This window comes from Tenrec ecaudatus, chromosome 17 (assembly GCF_050624435.1).
Source record: "Tenrec ecaudatus isolate mTenEca1 chromosome 17, mTenEca1.hap1, whole genome shotgun sequence".
In the NCBI taxonomy this organism is placed as follows: Eukaryota; Metazoa; Chordata; class Mammalia; order Afrosoricida; family Tenrecidae; genus Tenrec; species Tenrec ecaudatus.
Genome location: NC_134546.1, coordinates 57,983,578 through 58,002,984, shown reverse-complemented (window position 1 = coordinate 58,002,984; position 19,407 = coordinate 57,983,578). Strand labels below are relative to the sequence as shown.

Genomic DNA, 19,407 nt, shown 5'->3' with positions numbered 1-19,407 from the left:
GGAAGAGGATGATATCTGAAGTCGGTCATGGGACACTAATGTTTACCAGCCAGGTGAAGGAAGGGGAGGCAGAAAGGAAGACTGAGCTGGGCGGCCTGAGAGCCAGAAGAAAGCAAGCCAAATAGGGTGGACCAGCAGCCAGTGGAAGAGCGTTCCCAACAGGAAGGAGCGGCCCGTGGGACCGAGTGCTGCTGAGCCGTTTTGCAAGAGGAGGCCTGCGAAAGGCCCATGGCATTTAGCAACATGGCGATCTCGGTGACACGCATGAGAATTGTTTCAGTGGAATGATGCAGGCAGACGCCAGAGTGGAGGCAGCCAAGGAATGAATGAACAGCAAGGAAAAGGTGGACACCCCGGGAACATTCTCAAGAAGGATGGATTTTGGTAGAAAGCAGACAGCATTTTCTTTTTATTTTAATAAATCATTGTATTTGGGGGCTCTTAACAGCTCTTAAAACAATCCATACATCCATTGTATCAAGCACATTTCCACATATGTTGCCATCATCAATTACAAAACATTTTCTTTCTACTTGAGCCCATGGTATCAGCTCCTCTTATCCCCACCCCCACCCTCGTGAACCCTTGATAATTTATAAATTATTTTTATTGTCGTATTTTTCATTTCTGTTGTTCGTCCCCCTGGGATTGTATGCCGATCACTGTGATCGGTTCCCCCTTCGAGCAACCAAATTTTTAGGTGAGCGTATGTGTTTGTACATGTTCTTCCCCATCTCTGTCCTTGGTCTTTCTTTTCCACCCAATAAGATGACCTGGTTTGTAATTAAGCATCAAAGCTCCCCTGCGGTGGCTTCTCAGTGGTCATGGCAACCAGCCATCCAGACAGGAGGAGGCTCTTCCTCCCCTCCCGGTCGCTTTTCCCTCAAGAGGCCTGGTGTCTAGAAAGACCCACTGTAGCAACACTGTTGGAACTGGATCTAAGTGGGGGTGGGGCTCTTTCCTTTAGAGACACATACTAAAAACGTAAAGAGGAGTAGTCTTAGGTTGGAGAGGTGAGGTGATCAGACAGGAATTCGTCACTGTCAAACCCAATGGAGGTTCCTGCTGCTGTTCTCATTTCGTTCCCAGATGTACGAAAGTCCCTGTAAGAAGCTGCACAACAATCAATGTGGGAATTCTGGGTGGAAAATGCCTATGAAACCATGGGGTGTCTGTGCGACATGGACCCTAAATTAGAGGTCTTCTCAACCAGGTCACCCATGAGCCTGTGGGTTTCAAGACCCCCAGGATTCAATGGCCACCTGCCTGCCCCGAGATACTGACCGCCCTTGCTTCCCCTGCGCGCCCCCCCACCCCCCAGCCTTCTGCCTGGTCACTCGCCCCTCTTCTCCTCTCTTAGCTCACTCCTGAGCAGCTTGATGAACCTGAACATGTCCCCTCATGTCGCTGACCTCCCCTCTGAAAAATGGGGATACTTACAACTGCTCAGCAACGTTGTGGACATGAATTCTGACGGCATGTGTGGAAACATCTAACACAGGTCACAGCCTCAAATGCCCAGAGAAGCCGGGAAGGTTCCAGAAGTGAGTGAGGCTCACAGGTCAAAGAAGCCCACGTGCCCTTTTGGTTTATCGTTGTTGTTGTTGTTTATAGAGTTAGAAGTAAAGGGAGTTATAAGACATTTCCTATTCTGTAGTAGTGGGCTACTCACTGGGCTGCTAACCACAAGGTCAGCAGTTCAAAACCACCATCGGCTCTGTGGGAGAAAGATGAGGCTGTCAACTCTCATAAAGAGTTACAACGCCGAACCCACAGGGCAGTTCCATCCTGTCCTATAAGGTCACTGTGAGTTGGACCCAACTCGATGGCAGTGAGACTGAAATATGAGAAAACCAGTAATGATGCATGAGAATACATGGAAACAGAGACTCGAGGGGTGAGGAGTAATAGGGAGTGGTGGGGACTGGAGCAAACTGGACTAGGCAGGCTCCATCTGAAAGGGCAGTCCTCAACAGCAGGGGGTATCGGGTAATCTAGAAATAACAACTTGGTTGGTTTATAAATATAAGCATGTTTGCTATCGTGAATTTTCTTAAAGATGCCCTGTGCATGCTTGTTTCGCTTAGTTATATGTCAAGGAGAGAAAATATTCATAATAAGTCAAATTTAAATTTTTAAATAAAGGACAGTCCTCAGCTCCAGCTGACTGCTGCCTCGAGGGAATGTACAGCCAACGCTAGCGTGCCTGTCCATTCTAGAAGAGAAGCTATAACTCTGAAGTTTAATGTGAAATCTCCCAATTCTTAAATTCAGGCTCACTTATATTTTTAAAAACATCATGAAGGCCAAACTAAGCTCATCTCTGGGCCAAAATCAGCTCATGGGCTGCCAGTGTGCAGCCTCTCAGCTAGATTAGAATGGTGTATAAAATAGAAATTCGTTTCCTCGCCCCTTTGTTTTAATGCTGAATTCCAGGGGTGGGAGGCATGGGAGTGGGTTGAACATGTGACTCCACAGGAGGGGATGTGGCCCAGCTGTCTAGTCCTACCCCCATGCCTAGTTCAGTGCCTGGAACATAGTCGACCACGAAGAAAAATGCATGAACGAGCCAGCTGGTCGGGGGGGGAGGGGGTTATTTCCATGTTTGGTGACAATCAGGATGGACCCAAGGAATTGTCGCACTTTTTTTTCTGCCACAGCCTTGCGAAGTCGTTCCGGCCGCTCCATCATCAACGGGAACTGGGCGATTGACCGGCCGGGAAAATATGAGGGTGGAGGCACCATGTTTACCTACAAGCGTCCCAACGAGATTTCGAGCACTGCCGGAGAATCCTTCTTGGCCGAAGGTCCCACCAATGAGATCTTGGATGTCTACGTGAGTTTGGATGCTTCTGGCCTGGCCCCTGCGTTTTGTACCTGGCTGCTTATGGGGACCGTGCTTAGAAGAAATGAGCTACAAACCATGCTCATAAAATCCCGAGAGCCACCAGTGCCTGGTTGCCAAGTGCCCCTTAGATGCGTGGGTGGGTCTTTACCAGTTACCCTGCAGGTCCCCAGCTCACAGAACCTTAAACGCCACCAGATGCTTCATACCCTCAGAGTTTATGGACCCAGTAAAACCAATTTTACTTGCTGAAGCAAATCAGAGGCAAAACATACCCTTGATTTCATGAGGACTGCGTCTCCCCCAGAGGCACTTCCCCCCGAACACTAATTTGGCATGTTTTCTTTTTATGACAAAAGAAGGCCAATGCCAAACCCAGACAAGGCTGCTTACAGTCCCAGTCCTCTTTGAACTCTCTTAAAGCCAACGAAGGAACGAGAACTTGACCCTGTCAAGTTCACAGCACGGGAGATTACTAGGAGCCCCGGGCTGCGTGCAGAAACAGACCTTTGATTGCCTTGACAGAAGCTCCAATATTAAGTGGCCTCAACGTTGGCCAGAAATGCTCCTGCTTTTTACAATAAACCGCTAGCAGCCGGTCTTCTTAAAGGATCGGGAAATAAAAGGTGACAGGAGCGAAAAGCTCAAAATAACTTTTCATAGGAAAAGCAGGAGCTCGCTCTGAAATATGCACACTGTTACCATCCCCAGAGCCACACTCGGCAGCATGACATGTGCTGTGTCAGGTTCTGGGGCACATTATTCATTGCACTGTCATGGCTTTGCCCCTAGAGAGCAACACGCTGATTCCTCTTGGGTTTAGGGGCTCCTGGGCTGGAAATTATGAAGGAAGCCGGTTAGCGTTAACTAAATACAGATATCTATGTGTAGGTTCCTTTTCTAGGTTGCCCCGGTGGGTGTTCGGGCCTGGGTAGATTTCTGATGGCAGCCAGGGAACACATGGGTTATAAAAGGCCCACTGTGGGTGGTCTCGGACACGGTAGCCAACAATAATTTCGTAAAGAGATTCTGCTCTACGTTGCCAAGTGCAAGAGCTAAGAGGCTGAGGGAGGGGGGAGAGGGGAGAGGGAGGGTTTCCAACCTCAGACCAACCAAGTAACAGGTTATGTGAAAGGAGAATCAGGGACTTAGGGGTAGGCGGCAGGAGTCTGAGGTCACACCCCTGCATACCCCAGGAATGCCCCAACCCTGTGGACTTGGTGCTGGTTCCAGGGGTGTAAGCTGCCCACGGTCTTATGCCTTTGGGTCATTTATATGAGGTCCGCCCCATTTCACAAGGCAGGGCCTAGGATGGCAGCATGGCTTTTTGAAGTAGTAGCCAGGCCTTTCTTCCAACACCCCTCTGGGCAGACTCGAACCTCCAACCACTAATTTTACCCCCAGAGACTCCTCATAGCCAGTTGGGAGGCTGGACTGGCCTGGGCCAAGCTGAGTGTGCGTTGTTGTGTTGTTGGTCTGGGGCAGTGCTCAGTGACCTGCCGAGCCCTCTGCAGCTTCGTGCCTGCTGCCTTGTTTTTCTCATTGGTTCCTGAGAGGCGGTGGCCCAGGGAGATTTTTCTAGCTTCGTCTCTCTTTGGGTCTGGATGAGTTCAGGGAAGGGCCCAGAGAGCTGACAAGGGAGAGGGCTGTGGGCAAACCATACTGAGTCAGAGTCACAAGTCAGGAGGAGGGCTTTTTTTTAGCTAATCATTTTATTGGGGAGCGCTTACAAATCTTATAACAACCCATCATTTCAATTGTATCAAGCACACTTGTACATATGTTGCCATCAACATATCCAAAACATTGTCTCTCTACTTGAGCCCTTGGTATCAGCTCCTCTTTTTTTCCCCTCCCTCCCCCACCCTCCAACCCTCATGAATCCTTTATATTGTTGTTATTTCACTGTCTGTTGTCTCTCTTTACCCACATTTCTGTTATTCATTCCCCTGGGGTGGGGGGGGCTATGTATCTAACCTTGTGATGGGTTCCCCCTTTCTCCCCCTTCCTGCAACCCTCCCCCACCAGCCCCCTACCGTCATGATATCACTACTCCCACCACTGTTCCCGAGGGTTTTATCGGTCCTGAATTCCGTGTGTTGAGGAATTCTTATCTGTACCAATGTGTGTTCTCTGGTCTAGCCAGACTTTTAAGGTAGAACTGGTGTGGGGGGAGGAAGCATTCAGGAACTAGAGGCAGGATGTGTGTTTCATCAGTGCTCTAGTGCACCCTGGTTGAATCGTATTCGATGTAGGCACCGCCCGGAGGTCATTTCTAGATAGTGCCACTATCTATAAATCGTGCCACTGAGATCACCCAAGGTATCCTGGTGGCGCTATCGGGTAGGTGTTAGACTCACTGACTGCCAAGTCGGAGGCCCAACCCACCTGGAGAAGGATGAGGCTCTCTGCGCCCACGAAGATTTCCAGCCTCTGGCCCCACACAGGGTGGCCTGGATGGCCATGGAGGGAGCAGGAAAGAGGATCGAGCTGTGCAGCCCGCACTGACATGAACCTCTGTTTGTGTCCACAGATGATACACCAGCAGCCTAACCCAGGAGTCCACTACGAGTATGTCATCATGGGGACCAATGCCATCAGCCCCCAGGTGCCGCCTCACAGGAGACCAGGTAAAAGCCCGGCCTTACTCCCAAGCCCTCTCTCTCCTAGCGCACCTGCCCTCTGTCCCTCAGTCAACCAAGAAGAGCCCCACATTTCACAGCCAGGGGCACTTTGCTATGTGTCTGAGCGTCCAGTGGGAAGAGTGTTTGTTCGCCCCGTTTGAGCTAGTCACCTGTGGTTGTGCATTGGGCTGCTAACTGCAAGGTCCGCAGTTCGAAACCACAGATGCTCCGCAAGAGAAAGAAAGGCAGGGCTTTCTGCTCTCGTGCAGAGTCGCGGTCTTGGGAAGTCACAGGCCAGTCCTACCCTGTCCTATGGAGTCGCTGTGAGGGGCCATGGTCTCAATGGCAGGAGTTGGGGTTTTAGGGTTTTTTGCAGTTCGGCATTTTGGAATACTGTATACGAGTCTTGTGTGTGGACCTCTGGTAGCACAGTAGGTCAGCGCGCAACGTGAGCATTGGAACCGACCCGTGGCTTGGTGGGAGGAAGAACTGACCACCAGATTCTGTAGCGGTGACACCCCAGAGAGCCCCGGGGCAGCCCAGCTCTGCCACACAGGGCCACAAGGCGTCAGAATTGCCTCCACAGAATTGACTCCCAATCCCCACCAACAAAAAAATGGAGGCAAGACCACCCAAGGGTGTGTCTCGCTGTTGTGACTGACAGGGGAGGGCGGGACGAACAACAAAGATAAGAATAAAACACAAATTAGTATCTCAAAAAAGCTCCTATCATGTGTGTGTGTGTGTGTGTGTGTGTGTGTGCAAATCAAATTGTGATTTTTCTTTCACTTCTCACAAACCCACTTCTGTCACATCCCATTCATATGTATAGACCAGTCTAACCTCACCAAGACCACTGGTGGACATGTAAGTCCCTCCCCGGGTTTTTTATTTTTATAAATAATGCTCCAGTGGTCAGCCTCATACTGAAAGCTTTAAGTAAAAGCATGAGCATAGCTGTAAGATAAATGTCCCAGGAGCAGAATTGCTAGGACAAAATATGTGGCACTTACAATGTGGGAAACCCAGAGTCACCAAACCAATTGACATGAGGTCCATCCCAATCCATGGCAGCCCCAGGGACAGAGCAGAGCTGCCCGTGGGTCCCCAAGGCTGCAATCGCCACATTTGTCTTTCACGGAGTGGCTGATGGGTTTGGATCCCTGCCCCTCTGTTTGGGGGTCAAGTGCTTCACCTCCACTCTCGGCAACCCTGTAGGTGGGGGTAGAACGGCCCGGTGGAGGAGTAAGTCAGCTGTGCTCTCTCAGCGCAGCTGCTAGACTTGGACTCTTAACCTTAGCAGCCCACATATCCCTTAAAATCATTTGAACAGTTCACAAGGACACCTGCGAGAGGCTATTTCCTCGCACCTTCTGCAAGGGACTGAGGAGTTCGGAGGTTTCAAACGTTTTAGTCTCTGTCGCTGTTGTCCGCGTGTGGCCCGCTGTGATGCTGAGCCTGCCCGGTAGCTGAGCTGCCTTTCTCTTGCCCACTTCTCCCACCAAGAGGATCATCCTTTCTATTAAATGGGCTTTAAAAGGTTTTGAATCTCCTGGAAACTGGTGCCTGTTTATTTTACATACGTGTCCTTGTTTGCTGCAGATTGGAACGGTCTCCCGGTCCCCATGTTGAAACGCTTCCTCTTTAGAACTCCGTGTCCGACGGTCTTGCTTCTGTGCTTGCTTCTCCCTAGGAGAGCCCTTCAACGGCCAGCTGCTACCAGAAGGTCGGAGCCGGGCCGACGGGGAAGAGGCCGAGAGACACAAGAAGGAGGAGAAGGAGGATGTGCAGGGCGGGGAGGCACCTGAAATATTCCCTGTGGAATCGGCCCAGACCTTTCCAGTCAGGCAGCCCGATAGGTTTGCCTCCCACCGGCCAGACAACGTGGTGCCCCCAGCTCCACTGCCCCCCCGGAGAGGCCGCGATCACAACTGGAAGCAGCTGGGGACCACGGAATGCTCAGTAACCTGCGGGAAAGGTGAGCTGCTGGGTGGGGCCCTGAGCCTGGCTGGGCCTCCCCCCCTCTCGGTGGCCCGATGGTCCTGCCAGCCCATTGTAATCTAGTTTCCATTCCCTCCAGCCTGGGGCTGCTAACCTCAAGATAAGCCACTCAAAACCACCGAGAGGAGGCTTTCTACTCCCACCAAGAGTACCAGTCTCAGAATCCCACAGGGGCGGTTCTATTGGATCCGTATGAGTCAGAATCGATTCCTTGGCGTGAACCGCTCCAGTCACTGATGCTGAGTCCAGCGGGTAGTCCCAGGCTCAGCCTCACTGGACCTTCTGACATTTGTCACTTCAGCCCCAGTCCTGAGTCCAGAAAACCCCAGCCCAGGAGCCCTACCTAATTCTGTAAGCACCTACTCTCAGCCCTCGGACCTCCCCTGCCCTTCGGTGTGTCACAGGCAGGCTGGCTGGCTGGCTGGCTGAGCGGTCTGCCGAAGAAAGGGGTGGCAGTCTGCTTCTGCTAAGTTGCAGGCCTCCAAAGCCTTGGGCTGTAGCACGTGATCTCACCGTGAGCCACACTCAGCTCAATGCCTTTGATTGGTTGGTTGGTTCGTTAGTTTTTCTGGGGCCTCTCGAATCAGCACCCCATGGGGTGTTTGTCCTCGGATCATGGGCTTGATCTCTCAGCAGTTTGCCCCTTGGACAAAGCTCCTCTTGTCTCATTATTTCAACTCCCAGCTCTTGGCCCATGTGTTAGTCTAGGTAGGCTAACAAGTCCACGGACGCACATATGTGTATAAGAAAGGGCCTTATATCAAACAGTAATGGTATAATAGGAAAACATTCCAGCCCAGTCCAGATCAAGTCCACAAGTCCAATATTTGTCCATATGTCCAATACCAGTCTATAAATTCCTCTTCAGACTCACACAACACATACAATGACGCTGAATGCACGAAGATCACAGGCCAGTGGGTGGAAAGTCTTGTGGATCTAGTGGTGGTAGTGTTAGGTTTCTCTCTCCGGGCTAGATTTCAGCCTCAGTTCTTGGCTCCATGCAAGAAAGATTTCACGCCGAAGCCGGGCTCGTGATCCAAGTGAATTCAATGAGAGTTCAAAGAAGCATCAGGTTTTACGCGGCACCCATAGGATTCCTTTGACCATGCGGCCTGGCAGAGACTGCTCCGGGTCACGCAAGGATCTCTCTCCTCCCAGGAAGACGACCAGACAAGCCAAGCAAGACCCTCTCCCTCTCGGTCCCTGCCTTTTTAAGGGTTCCCGGGGGAGGTGTGGTCGATCCCATTGGCTGAATTGCAGTCACTTGGCCCAGGTGGGCTGCTCCAGGTGTAATGCCCATCTCCGCCCACCGGCGGGAAAATCCAGCTTTGTCCTTTGCTGGCTCTCCTGGGCATGCGTAAATGGACTTCCCAATTCCCTAGGCTAAGCTACCTAACAGTAGAAGCAGCTCAGCACTGGTGTGGGTCTCCACGTGGTTCCTCCAGCTCCAGGGCTCTGGCTCCATCAGCGTAGCTCCATGTGGCTTGTCAACAGGAATGTCTGGGGGGGGGGGGGGAGGGAGGGGGCAGAGATTATATCTGGCCTCCAGAAAGCTATTTATCTCTGTAGCACTTCCAAAGAAGGTCATCAAACTGTGACCTGATTGAGAAGCTAAACTCCACCCCTTCACTCTTAATAGTCTCAAGTTGATACCAGATCATGTAACTACCACAGCCCTGATCTCCTCCATGAGATCCAAATCACAGACCCAACCGCTGCCTCGGTCTGTGTTGCCTCAGTCAGTTCAAAGATACCCCGGTGCAGTATGTGCCAAAGTGAACGCTGCTCTATTGCCCCGCAAAAGCACGCCCTGCTCCTGGATCCCTGAGTCCCTGTGTCCCCTTGTCCCCATCTCAGCAGCCGCACCACACAGCTCCCTCTCCAGCTTCACCTGTCTGAGAGCGTGTGGAGCCTGGATCCTCCTCACCTTCATTTCTCCCAGGGACCACGTGAGATGCAGACCTGCCTCCTTCCCTGCTCTCGGGGCCCTGTCAGCTAGAGTCAGAGCTTCAACAAGGCCCTGCCCCTCCATTTAGGTTCTAGGAACACTACTTTGCTTGATCCCACACCCAAATACTCAGTGTCATCCTGCACCCCCATGCCATTCCTCGTGCCCAGACTGTCGGGAACCCCTGAACACCTTTCTACATCGTCACCATCTGTTTGCCTTGTACCCCACCCCCACCCCGGCTCCTCCACCAGCACCTCCAGGAGACTTCCCAGACTGGCCCAGGTGCCCACTCTACTTAGTAGGGGCTTAGCTGCTTGCACCCCCCTGGGGGACATGAGTGTAACTGCAGAGTTCTCCCCGGATCATCGGTATTTCTCACCCTCCATGAGCTGCTTCTGTTGAACACGGTTCCAACGCCCTTCCCGCACAATGGCCACATGCCTGCACCCCTCAGGAGTCTCAGCACGCGTGTCCTCCCAGGTGAGCTCCACACCCAGCTGCGGAGGCAGCAGGAGGAAGACCGGCTTCCTCTGTGGCGTGCACAGTGCTCAGGGCCACCAATCGACAGAGGCCAGGCTGGGACCCCAGTCTCCTTTGTTCCCTCTCGGTGCTAGGCACTCCTTCCTGTTTAGTGAGCACCTGTGGGCAGTCTCCGGAGAGACCTGTCCCTGGATGGGGCAGGGCCAGGCAGTGTCTTGTCTTGTCTTATTCTTGGAGTCGCTATGAGACTATGGCCCAAGGGCCCTGATGGCACAATACTAAAACACCCAGTTGTTAATCAGAAGACCTGGGGTTCAAACCCACCAGCAGCTCTGTGGGAGAGCAATGTGGCAGTCAGCCTCTATAAAGATTTAATATCTCAGAAACTCCATGGGGCAGTTCTACTCTGTACTACAGGTCACTGTAAGTCAATCAACTCAATGGCTGTGGTGTGTGGTATGTCTAAGGTTCGTGGGTGACACGAAAAGTTAATACCCTCAATTTCTAATTAAAACAGCAGAGGGTCAGGCCCACCCAGACCAACTAGCCTCAGATGGAATTCAGGGTACAGGTTGGACATTAGGAACCAGGCAGACACATGCAGTGAGCCAGGGAGGAGCAGATGGCGCCCTGCACAGTGTACCTCCTCCAGCCAAAATGGCCAGTGCTCTGTGCCTCCACCTCGCAGTCCCCAGGTGTGGGCTGACCCCAGAAGGACATGCTCTCAGGTGACGTGGTTCCCTGCAAGAGCAGAGAGCGGGTGGGCACCTATCAACGCCCTTCCCGCAGCTCCCCAGAGAGCTCGCCCATCTGCATGACCACCACACTGTGCTTAGGTGTTAGGGATCCCCCCCCATAGGCTGTAGAATAACATGTAGGGACAGCATCCTGTTCGCAGTAAAGTCCTGTTTGTGCCTCTGAGCTAAGTGGTCCTCCTGAGAAGGGACTGTAGACACCTGAAGGCTGTGCCGTCCCAGAGTTTCGCTCCACTGAGAAACCTCATTGGTGTGATGCCCCAGAGTGTGGGCTTGGAGTTGTTGCTTGTTTTTTGAGACTTGTAATTGAAGGTACAGAGTTTGGAAACTCCATCTGCCATAATTCTCTCACTCACTGCCATTGAGTCAGTGCCAGCTTGAGGTGACCCTATAGGACAGGGTAGAACTGTCCTGGTGGGTTTCTGAGACCGTAACTCTTTATGGGAGTAGAAAATACCTCCCTTGGAGATGTCTGCTGGTTTCAAACTGCTGACCTTGTGGTTAGCAGCCCAGCATGTGACCACTTCACCACTAGGGCTCCTATAATTAGCCCATGGGGAAAAACAATCTTTCAAAGTTGCTTCTAAAAAAAAAAATCACCATTTCCTAAGAGCTTTGACGTAGAAACTGCTGAGGGTAGCGTTGAGGGCTAGAATTCCGCTGAGGGGTTGCACTTCCTTCTGCCTGAGACTTCTGCCGGTTCCAGAAATCAGGGCTGCTGATTACAGAGGTTGTATTGTGTGTGTTGAATACGGTGTGCACAGAATGTGGACCTGGGCCCCTGCTCTCTGCTAAGCTCTGTGAGCTCTGTGACATTAGGTGCCTAGAGACTGAGTCTTGACAGAGGCAGAAAGCACAAGGTAATGACATGTGGAGGCCAAAGTCCTTGAGTGTGGACATGATGGAGGTAAGCGTATGAAGCATAATCCCCATAGACACTCAAGACCAAAGAGCCTTATTGTCCAGAAAGTCCACTGACCTTGATGCACTCAAGCAGGATAATTGTCCCAGAATTTACATCGCGGGTGGGGCCGAGATTCGCTGCCATTGTGCGTGTGCAGGGGCACCCTGGGCCCGTCATTCCAGCCCTGTCCAGAGACACGGCATGTTGCAGACTGGATGTGATGGGACAAGGACAAGAGCAGGTGCCATTTGTCAGGCCACCCTCCATGATGCTCCCACGGATCTGTGTTCACAGCACAAAACCACTGCCCTGGAGGGCCATTCCAACACATGGCGACCCTAGGCGTGTCACCTCGAACTGTGTCCTGCGGTGGTCAGTGTCCCGACCTCTCAGAAGCAGACCACCTACAGGATATAGGGGGTCGCCTTTCTTCCCAGGTCCCTCTGGGTGAACTTGAACCCACCATCTCTTGGTTAGTCGCTAAGCACTTTACTGTCTGCACCACCCAGGCAGCCCTTGTCCACTGCACTGAGGCCACCTACTCCCCCATGCATGATGCCATGCAACAGGGCTCTGCGTATTTCATACCAGCCAAGGCATTCAACTGGATAACCTTGAGAAAAATAGGAATTTCAGGACACTTGATTGTGCTCATGTGGAACTTGTACATGAGTCAAGAAGCAGTTGTATGTGCAGAATAAAGGAATACTGCCTGGATTAAAATCAGAAAAGATGTGTGTCACGGTTATATATGTCCTGTCACCATGCTTATCCAATCATCTGCTGAGCAAATAATCAGAAACTGGAGTGTATGAAGAAAGACTTGGCATCAGGAGTGGAGGAGGGTTTGTGTGATCTGCAGATGACACCACCTTGCTGGCTGGAAGGGAGGAGGACTTGAAGCCCTTGCTGATGAAGGTCAAGGACTGCAGCCTTCAGTGTGGACTACAGCTCAGTGTAAAGAAGACCAAGATCCTCATACCTGGACCAGTTGGTAGCGTCAAGGTCACTGGAGAAAAGGCGGACGTTGTCAAGGATTTTTTCCTCCTTGGATCCACAGTCAATGCTCATGGAAGCAGCAGTCAAGAGATCGTAAGGCCTGTTCAGTTGGGTAAATCTGCTGCACCTCTTTGACACCTCTTGAGGGTGTAGAAAATCAAGGATATTAGTTTGAGAACTGAGGTACACCTGGTATTCTCCTCATGTGCATGTGAAAGTTGGTCATTGAATAAGGAAAGACCTAAGAAGAATCAATGCCTTTGAATTGTGGTGCTGGAGAAGAATATTGAAAGGACAAGCCAAGCCGCCTTGAAAGACGTATGGGCAGCGTTCCCCTTAGAGGCAAAGATTGGGGAGACTTCGTCTTACCCACTTCAGACAGGTTGTCAGGAGAGACCCGTCCCTGGAGAAGGACATCATGTTTGGTGACGAGGAGGGACCTGAAGTAGAGGACTGACTGACCCTGCAGACTGACCCTGCAGACTGACCCTGCAGCTGCCACCGTGGGCTCCAGCACAGGACACTGTGAGGGTGGCGCAGGACGGGCAGTGTGTTGTTTTCTTGTACACAGGGTGGCTTATGGGTTGAAACTGACTGGAGGTTACCCAGCAACCGTTACAGCAATGTAAACGAAGGGCAGGTGTGGGGGGGGGGGAGGGGGAAGGGGGTGATGGGAGAAATATCCCTTGATTCCAAAAGCTTAGTTCTTTTCTCCCACTTCCATCCTGATCTGTGAAATTCACACTATGGGGTTTTTTTTGGGGGGGTTGTTTGTTTGTTTGTTAGTGTTTGTAAACACCCTCCCGTGCTTTTCTCCATTACCTGGCCTGCAAGCTCTTGCTTACGCTCAGCAGTGGCTTCAGACCCGCTGCCTCTGGAGAGCCTCGGCCTGCCCCTGCGGGTACACGTGGCCACAGCAGTTTGACACTGTCTGGCACCGTCGCGCTTGACGCACCTGTCCCTATGCAGTGTGTGCTCCCCACTCTCCACAGGGCCTCCCACGGGCACCGGGTAGGCCCCCACCCCGTGTTTCCTAAATGGGTGACTACATGCTCCCCACTCTCTCACCCGGGAATATAAGAGCTCCTGGGAAAGATGTAAGGGTGGTGTGTGTGTGTGTGTGTGTGTGTGTGTGTGTGTGTGTGTGTGTGTTGTACATTCCCAGTAGATCTTGTATATTCAAATAGATTCTTATTACCCACCTTCCAGGAGCAGTGTAAGGTGGGTCAATGAACTCAAACAGGAAGGTTCGTTCCATAGTGTTTTGCTAACTGTCCTAGGATCGTATTTCTCATTTGCATTATTAGGTGTGAGCACGTGTATATGTGTGTTACTTAGATTGTGAGTTATGGAATTTAGCATCCGGAGTCTCCACTTTAGACCTTTGACATATCTGGACCCACAGGTGCACGCACACCCATGCACACGCGCGTGCACACACACTCTGAGCAGCTGCCCCATTCAAATGCCTGCGATGGCAGGTCTTCATTGCCCTGTTTACCTAGAGGAACATCACTCGTACTAAGGCCAAAGCAGGACTGAAATAAAACAATGCATTTCCTGCTCCCCCGCCCTCGTGTTATAAACCAGATGGACAAATGGCAGCAGCCCAAAGGGCCCCCTCCTTCACTCCTTCAACGTTTGCTCCCGGCACCCAGGGTGCCAGGTGCCCAGGGCAGTGTGGACCCTGACGAACTGGGGTCAAAGTGGGCAGGCTTGCTAAGTGCCTTGACCAAGAAGTCCCCCGCCGGCCGGCTCTAGTCCAGCTCTCTGAGAACAGCAGTGGCTCTCCTGCCCAAAGCAATGCCCCTGAGGGTTGGTCACAGCTCAGACCACGTCGGGCGTGGGGAGCCATTTGGATATTTGTAACATCATTCGTGGGCCATGCCGGTCAGACGTGTCATGAGCTCACTTCTAATGTGATAGCTGCCGGTGCTTTGCTTTGTTGACTGTCCTGATTCTGCAAACCGTAGACGGCCCAGGAGTTGGGGTTCCCACCCCTGCCCTCAGTGGAGCCGAGCAGCCAGCCTCAAGGGGTCAGATGTCCCTTTCTGGAGATGCCTTCAGCATATGGTCACCATGTGGTGACCCATGCTCAGCCCAGACCTCTCGTCTACCTGGTCAAGTTCATCCCTTGACTGGGCTGACTGCTGCAGTTCCAAGGCTAGAACTCCCCATTTTTTTTCTTGTTCTTCTTTGTTCTCTTCCCCATAACCTCTCACTGACCTTTACACTCTTCCTTGAACTCACTGACTTCGTCTTATCCCCACGGTGTGGCTCGCTGTGTTCCCACCGACTACCTGCCGCATCCTTCTCCTCCAGCATCACCTGCGGCCACGGCTGTCAACGTGCCCGCTCCCAGACCGGCTTTCCCTCCTGCCTGGGGCCCGAGCCAGCACATGAGCTCACCGCCTCATGCTCGCCTGCTCCCGATTAGACCCGTAATTGAGTCACATGTTTGGCCCCTGAAGCGATGCCTAGGTGCCGTTTTAAGTGGCCTGCGCCTTTGAAATTTAGGCTTGCCCCAAGAAAGACAGAAACCCTCGCCAGTGCGCCAGTCACGAGAGTGCTGGTGTTTTCTCGCCATCCAAAAGGGAGCCTGGTGGTCATTTCCTTGGCTCTCCAGCAGGGCTGCCCCCGGCGGGGGCACGGTAAAGCCATGGAAGGGTGGAGGGCAGTAAGGAATGACCATGGGCCAAAGCAGCCCCAAGCAGGGTCCCCCTCGCCAAAGCCAGAGCACCCAGAGGGTGACCTGTTATCCCTTGACCTAAGGGGATGGAACGTCGAGTCCCGCCCCACCCTCTTATGAAGCTCGTGCCTGTCACAGGTTCGGGAGGAACACATGGAGTGGATGGGTATCCAGACTCAAGTCATGCCAGCAGAGCACTGTGAGGCCGTTTCCAGGAGCAGTCTGAGCTGATTGGTTGCCAGCTTAATGGGTTGTCGAGGAAGGCGGGACAGGCTGGGGCCTGGAAGAGACCAGAGACTAGCGGCTTTGGCTTCCCGGTCCACACTCGGAGGTGGAACAGTGAGACCCACAGTGTGGGAGGGAAAGCCGCTTCTAGGATCTGCACCTCACCCCTAACAGCTGGATAAGGAGCTCACGCACATGCGCTGAGGCTAATTCGTCTTTCTAACTCAGCACGCCACCCTGTGAACATGTGTGCTTACCGTTTGCTGGATTCCCTGTAAAGCCTCTCCGTGGAAGCAGCCATGTATGTAGCTGGACAAGATTTAATTCCAGGGATGCCTTGGCGGACCCTTCCTTCCACCCTCAGCACTGCTTTTGACTCCGCTAATAAGGATGCTTCATTGGAATGTCATTTAAAATGACGGCTTCCAGTTACAGCTGCATGTAAGTGTTTGCCACAAAGTTGCTTTGGACAAAGGATGGCCGCAGTTAACCACTGGGCTGCTAACTGGAAGGTCTTGCAAGCTGTCGAGTTTCTCCCAGGAACTAGCTCTCCGCGCAGTGCCCCCCAGGAGCTCTGCTTCAGGAAGCACCGGGACAGTTTTGCTTTCAAGGCTAATGAGATCGTTAGATGTTTGTGTTAAAAGTTGTCCCTAGAGTTAGCATGAAAATTGTAGCAAGTCGGAGGTTCAGGAAACACAAATGTTAACAGGGAAGGCAACTATGTAGTATGTTTCCCCTCTGAACTGTGGGATGGAGAGAGAGAGAGAGAGAGAGCAAGCTTCTTACTCTTCAGGTGGTTGGAATAGAAGTTCCATTTCTCACTAAATGAACATCCACTGTGGGGCACCACAATCCCAGCTACATGGAACCCCCCCCCCAGAAAAATGTACTACAGAAGACAGCACTGCAGATACAGCTAGGGAGCGGGGTGGGTCTGCTGTTGGGTGCAAACTAAGAAGGAAAGAGAGGAGAAGAGAGAGAACGAGACCCACATCCTGGCCCGCAAAGCCCCTGAGGACAATATTCCTGCTCGGAGCAGTCAATACACAGAGAGGACCGTAGGGCCGACTCCAACACGAGACATGGCATCCCCTCACTGACCCATAGTGCTCCGGGGAACAACATTGGCGACATAGTGAGAGAATTGTGCCTGGTCTTACAACCCACCCCCGGCGGGGGGGTGGGGGAGGGAATGAATGAAGGGAGAGCAACAGAGCAGCAAGGGGAGCAAAGCAATGACATCCCAGAGGAACCCAAAAATAGACTTTGGGGGCAGGACTTGGGACCTCATCAGACGCGATTGGAAAATGTTCATAAAGGTCAACACACAAACCTGGAACTGTTTATAGGCCTTTTTTTCATATCTATCTGTATAAGATAGGCAGGATAAGCAGTCCCAAGTAGAAAACAATGGGCCCGGGGGTTCCAGAGGGACGTGGCAGAGGGGCAAGCAGGGAAAGGAAGGGAGGAGCCAACAAACCCAGGGACAAAGGAACAATAAGTGATCTAAAATCGATGGTGATGAGGGCGTAAAATGCCTGGTGGGGTTTCATCAAGTGCAATGTAGCCAAGAGAAATTACTGAAGGCTGAATGAAGGTCAAGCATGATGGTAGGACCACAGGAAAGTAAAAGGACACAGAGGAAAGAACTAGGAGGCAAAGGACAGTTATAGAGAGCTAAATAAAGGCATGTACCTATGTAAATATATTTATATGTAATAGGGACATATATCTGTGTACATATATTTATGTTAACTATTAAGGTAGCAGACAGACATTGGGCCTCTAACTCAAGTCCTCCCTCAATGCAAGAACACTTTTTTCTAATAACCTGGCATTCTGTGATGCTCACCTTCCCAACACGATTGCTGAAGACAAAGCGGGTGTATAAGCAAATGTGGTGAAGAAACCTGATGGTGCCTGGCTATTAAAAGATATAGTGACTGAAATCTTAAAGGCTTGAAAGTAAACAAGCGGTCATCTAGCAGGGAAGCAACAAAGCCCACATGGAAGAAGCACACCAGCCTGTGTGATCACGAGGTGTTAATGAGATCAGGTATCAGACATCAGAAGACCCAAACAAACAATCGTGATGATGCAAATGAGGGGGAGAGGTGGAGTGGAGACCCGAAGCCCATCTGTAGACAATTGGGCATTGCCTCACAGAAGGGTGAAAAAAATGATGAGCTAGCCAGAGTGCAGTATAGCACCGACAAAACATACAACATTCCCCTAGTTCTTTAATGCTTCCCCCACACACACACTACCATGACCCCAGTTCTGCCTTACAAATCCAGCTAGACAGAAGCATGTACTGGTACGCATAAGAGTTCTCAACACAGGAACAGTAATGGGAATAGAGTTACCATGAGGACAGGGAGAGGTCCGGGCAAAAGAGGGAACCAATTGAAATGATCTATGCATAACCCACCACACACACACACACACACAGGATTACAGATAACAGAAACATGGGTAAAGGGAGACAGTGGTAAGATGAAAATAATAATTATAATTTATCAAAGGTTCATAGAGGGGGAAGAGGGAAAAAATGAAGAGCTGGTACCAAGGGCTCAAGTAGAAAGAAAATGTTTTGGAAAGGATGATAGCAACATATGTGCAAATTTGCTTGACACAATTGATTTATGACCAAGAGCTCTAAGAGTTCCCAATAAAATTATTAAAAAATAAAAGTTAACACATCATTGCTGCCACCAGGTGGCAGCACAGGGAAGCTAGCGTTGAGTCACCTTTTTATTTCATTAAGAACTGAAAATTCTCCTTAATAATTCTCTTTGCTGAGTCAGTGAGACTAGTGTATAGTTTTTGAACTGGGGCACTTGTGATTTAAGCTTCCACTTGCTGTCTGGTGCCATCAAGTTCATCTTGACTCAGCGGCCCTGTGGACAAATGCACGGCAGTAGAAAACACTGCCTGGTCCGGTGCCATCCACGCAATGGTCCTCGTGTTTGAGCACTTGCTGGTCCTGTACAAGACGAGCCCGGGAGACAGAGTGGTTGTACACTGAGCTTCTAACCACAGGGTCAGCACTTCAAAGCCATCAGCCGCTTGCTGCTTCCATAAAGATCTGTAGTTTCGGAAACCCACAGAGGCAGTTCTACTGTATCCTATAGGGAATTGACCCCATGGCAGTGAGTAACACTGGAGAGAAAGAAACCTGAGGGCCCAGTGGGTTAACTAACTGGAAGGTCAGCAGTTCAAATCCCCCAGGAGGAAGATGGGGCAGTCAGCTTCCATAAGCTTCAGCCTCGGAAACCCTGTTGGGTAGGCGGTTCTACTCTGTCCTATAGAGTTGCTATGAGTTGTTATGAACTGACTCCATGGGGTGGGTTTTTACTACTTACAGGGATGAACAGGAACTAGCTCTGTCCCTGAGAAGCTCATGGTCTCATGGGAAGCAGACCAAACTCCACAACCAAATGTACTGCCATTTGGCCAATTCTGACTCACAGCAACCCCATAAGCCAGGGTAAAAACTGCCCTTTTGGGTTTCCAAAACTGTAACTCTTTACAGGAGCAGAAAGCCTCGTGTTGATCCCCTGGCAGGGCTGGTGGCTTTGAACTACTGACCTCCAGGCTAGCAGCCCAGCACATAATCCACTGTGCCACATATAAGCAAATGCTTAAAACATCTTTGATCCCTTCTTGATTAGAGGAACGTGGAAGGGGGTAAGGAGACCAGCTGTTCTTCTAGCATTTCTGGAAGCTTCTCACATCAGTTTCACCTTTGCTGGATGGCTCTGTCCCATACACATGCCTGGCACCCCCAAGCCAGTCTGCTGGGTCCTTCATCCAAAACACACACACACACACACAAAACACACGCTTGCTCACTCAGTTCCCCAAGCCAAACCTTTCCATGGGGCCCAGCTTGACCCCCTGGAGACTTGCAACCACCACCACCCCGACT

General features: G+C 51.4%; 1 protein-coding gene across 2 annotated transcripts in view; it reads left to right on the top strand.

Moving 5' to 3' along the window:
* The window catches only part of THSD4 (thrombospondin type 1 domain containing 4), a 726,614-nt gene that overhangs the window by 671,482 nt on the left and 35,725 nt on the right, over positions 1-19,407 (top strand). For both annotated transcript variants that reach the window (XM_075535168.1, XM_075535169.1), the window contains 3 exons: positions 2,661-2,836; positions 5,379-5,475; positions 7,163-7,447. In XM_075535168.1, coding sequence (XP_075391283.1) covers positions 2,661-2,836; positions 5,379-5,475; positions 7,163-7,447 — 558 coding nt within the window. The remainder of the gene's footprint in view (positions 1-2,660; positions 2,837-5,378; positions 5,476-7,162; positions 7,448-19,407) is intronic.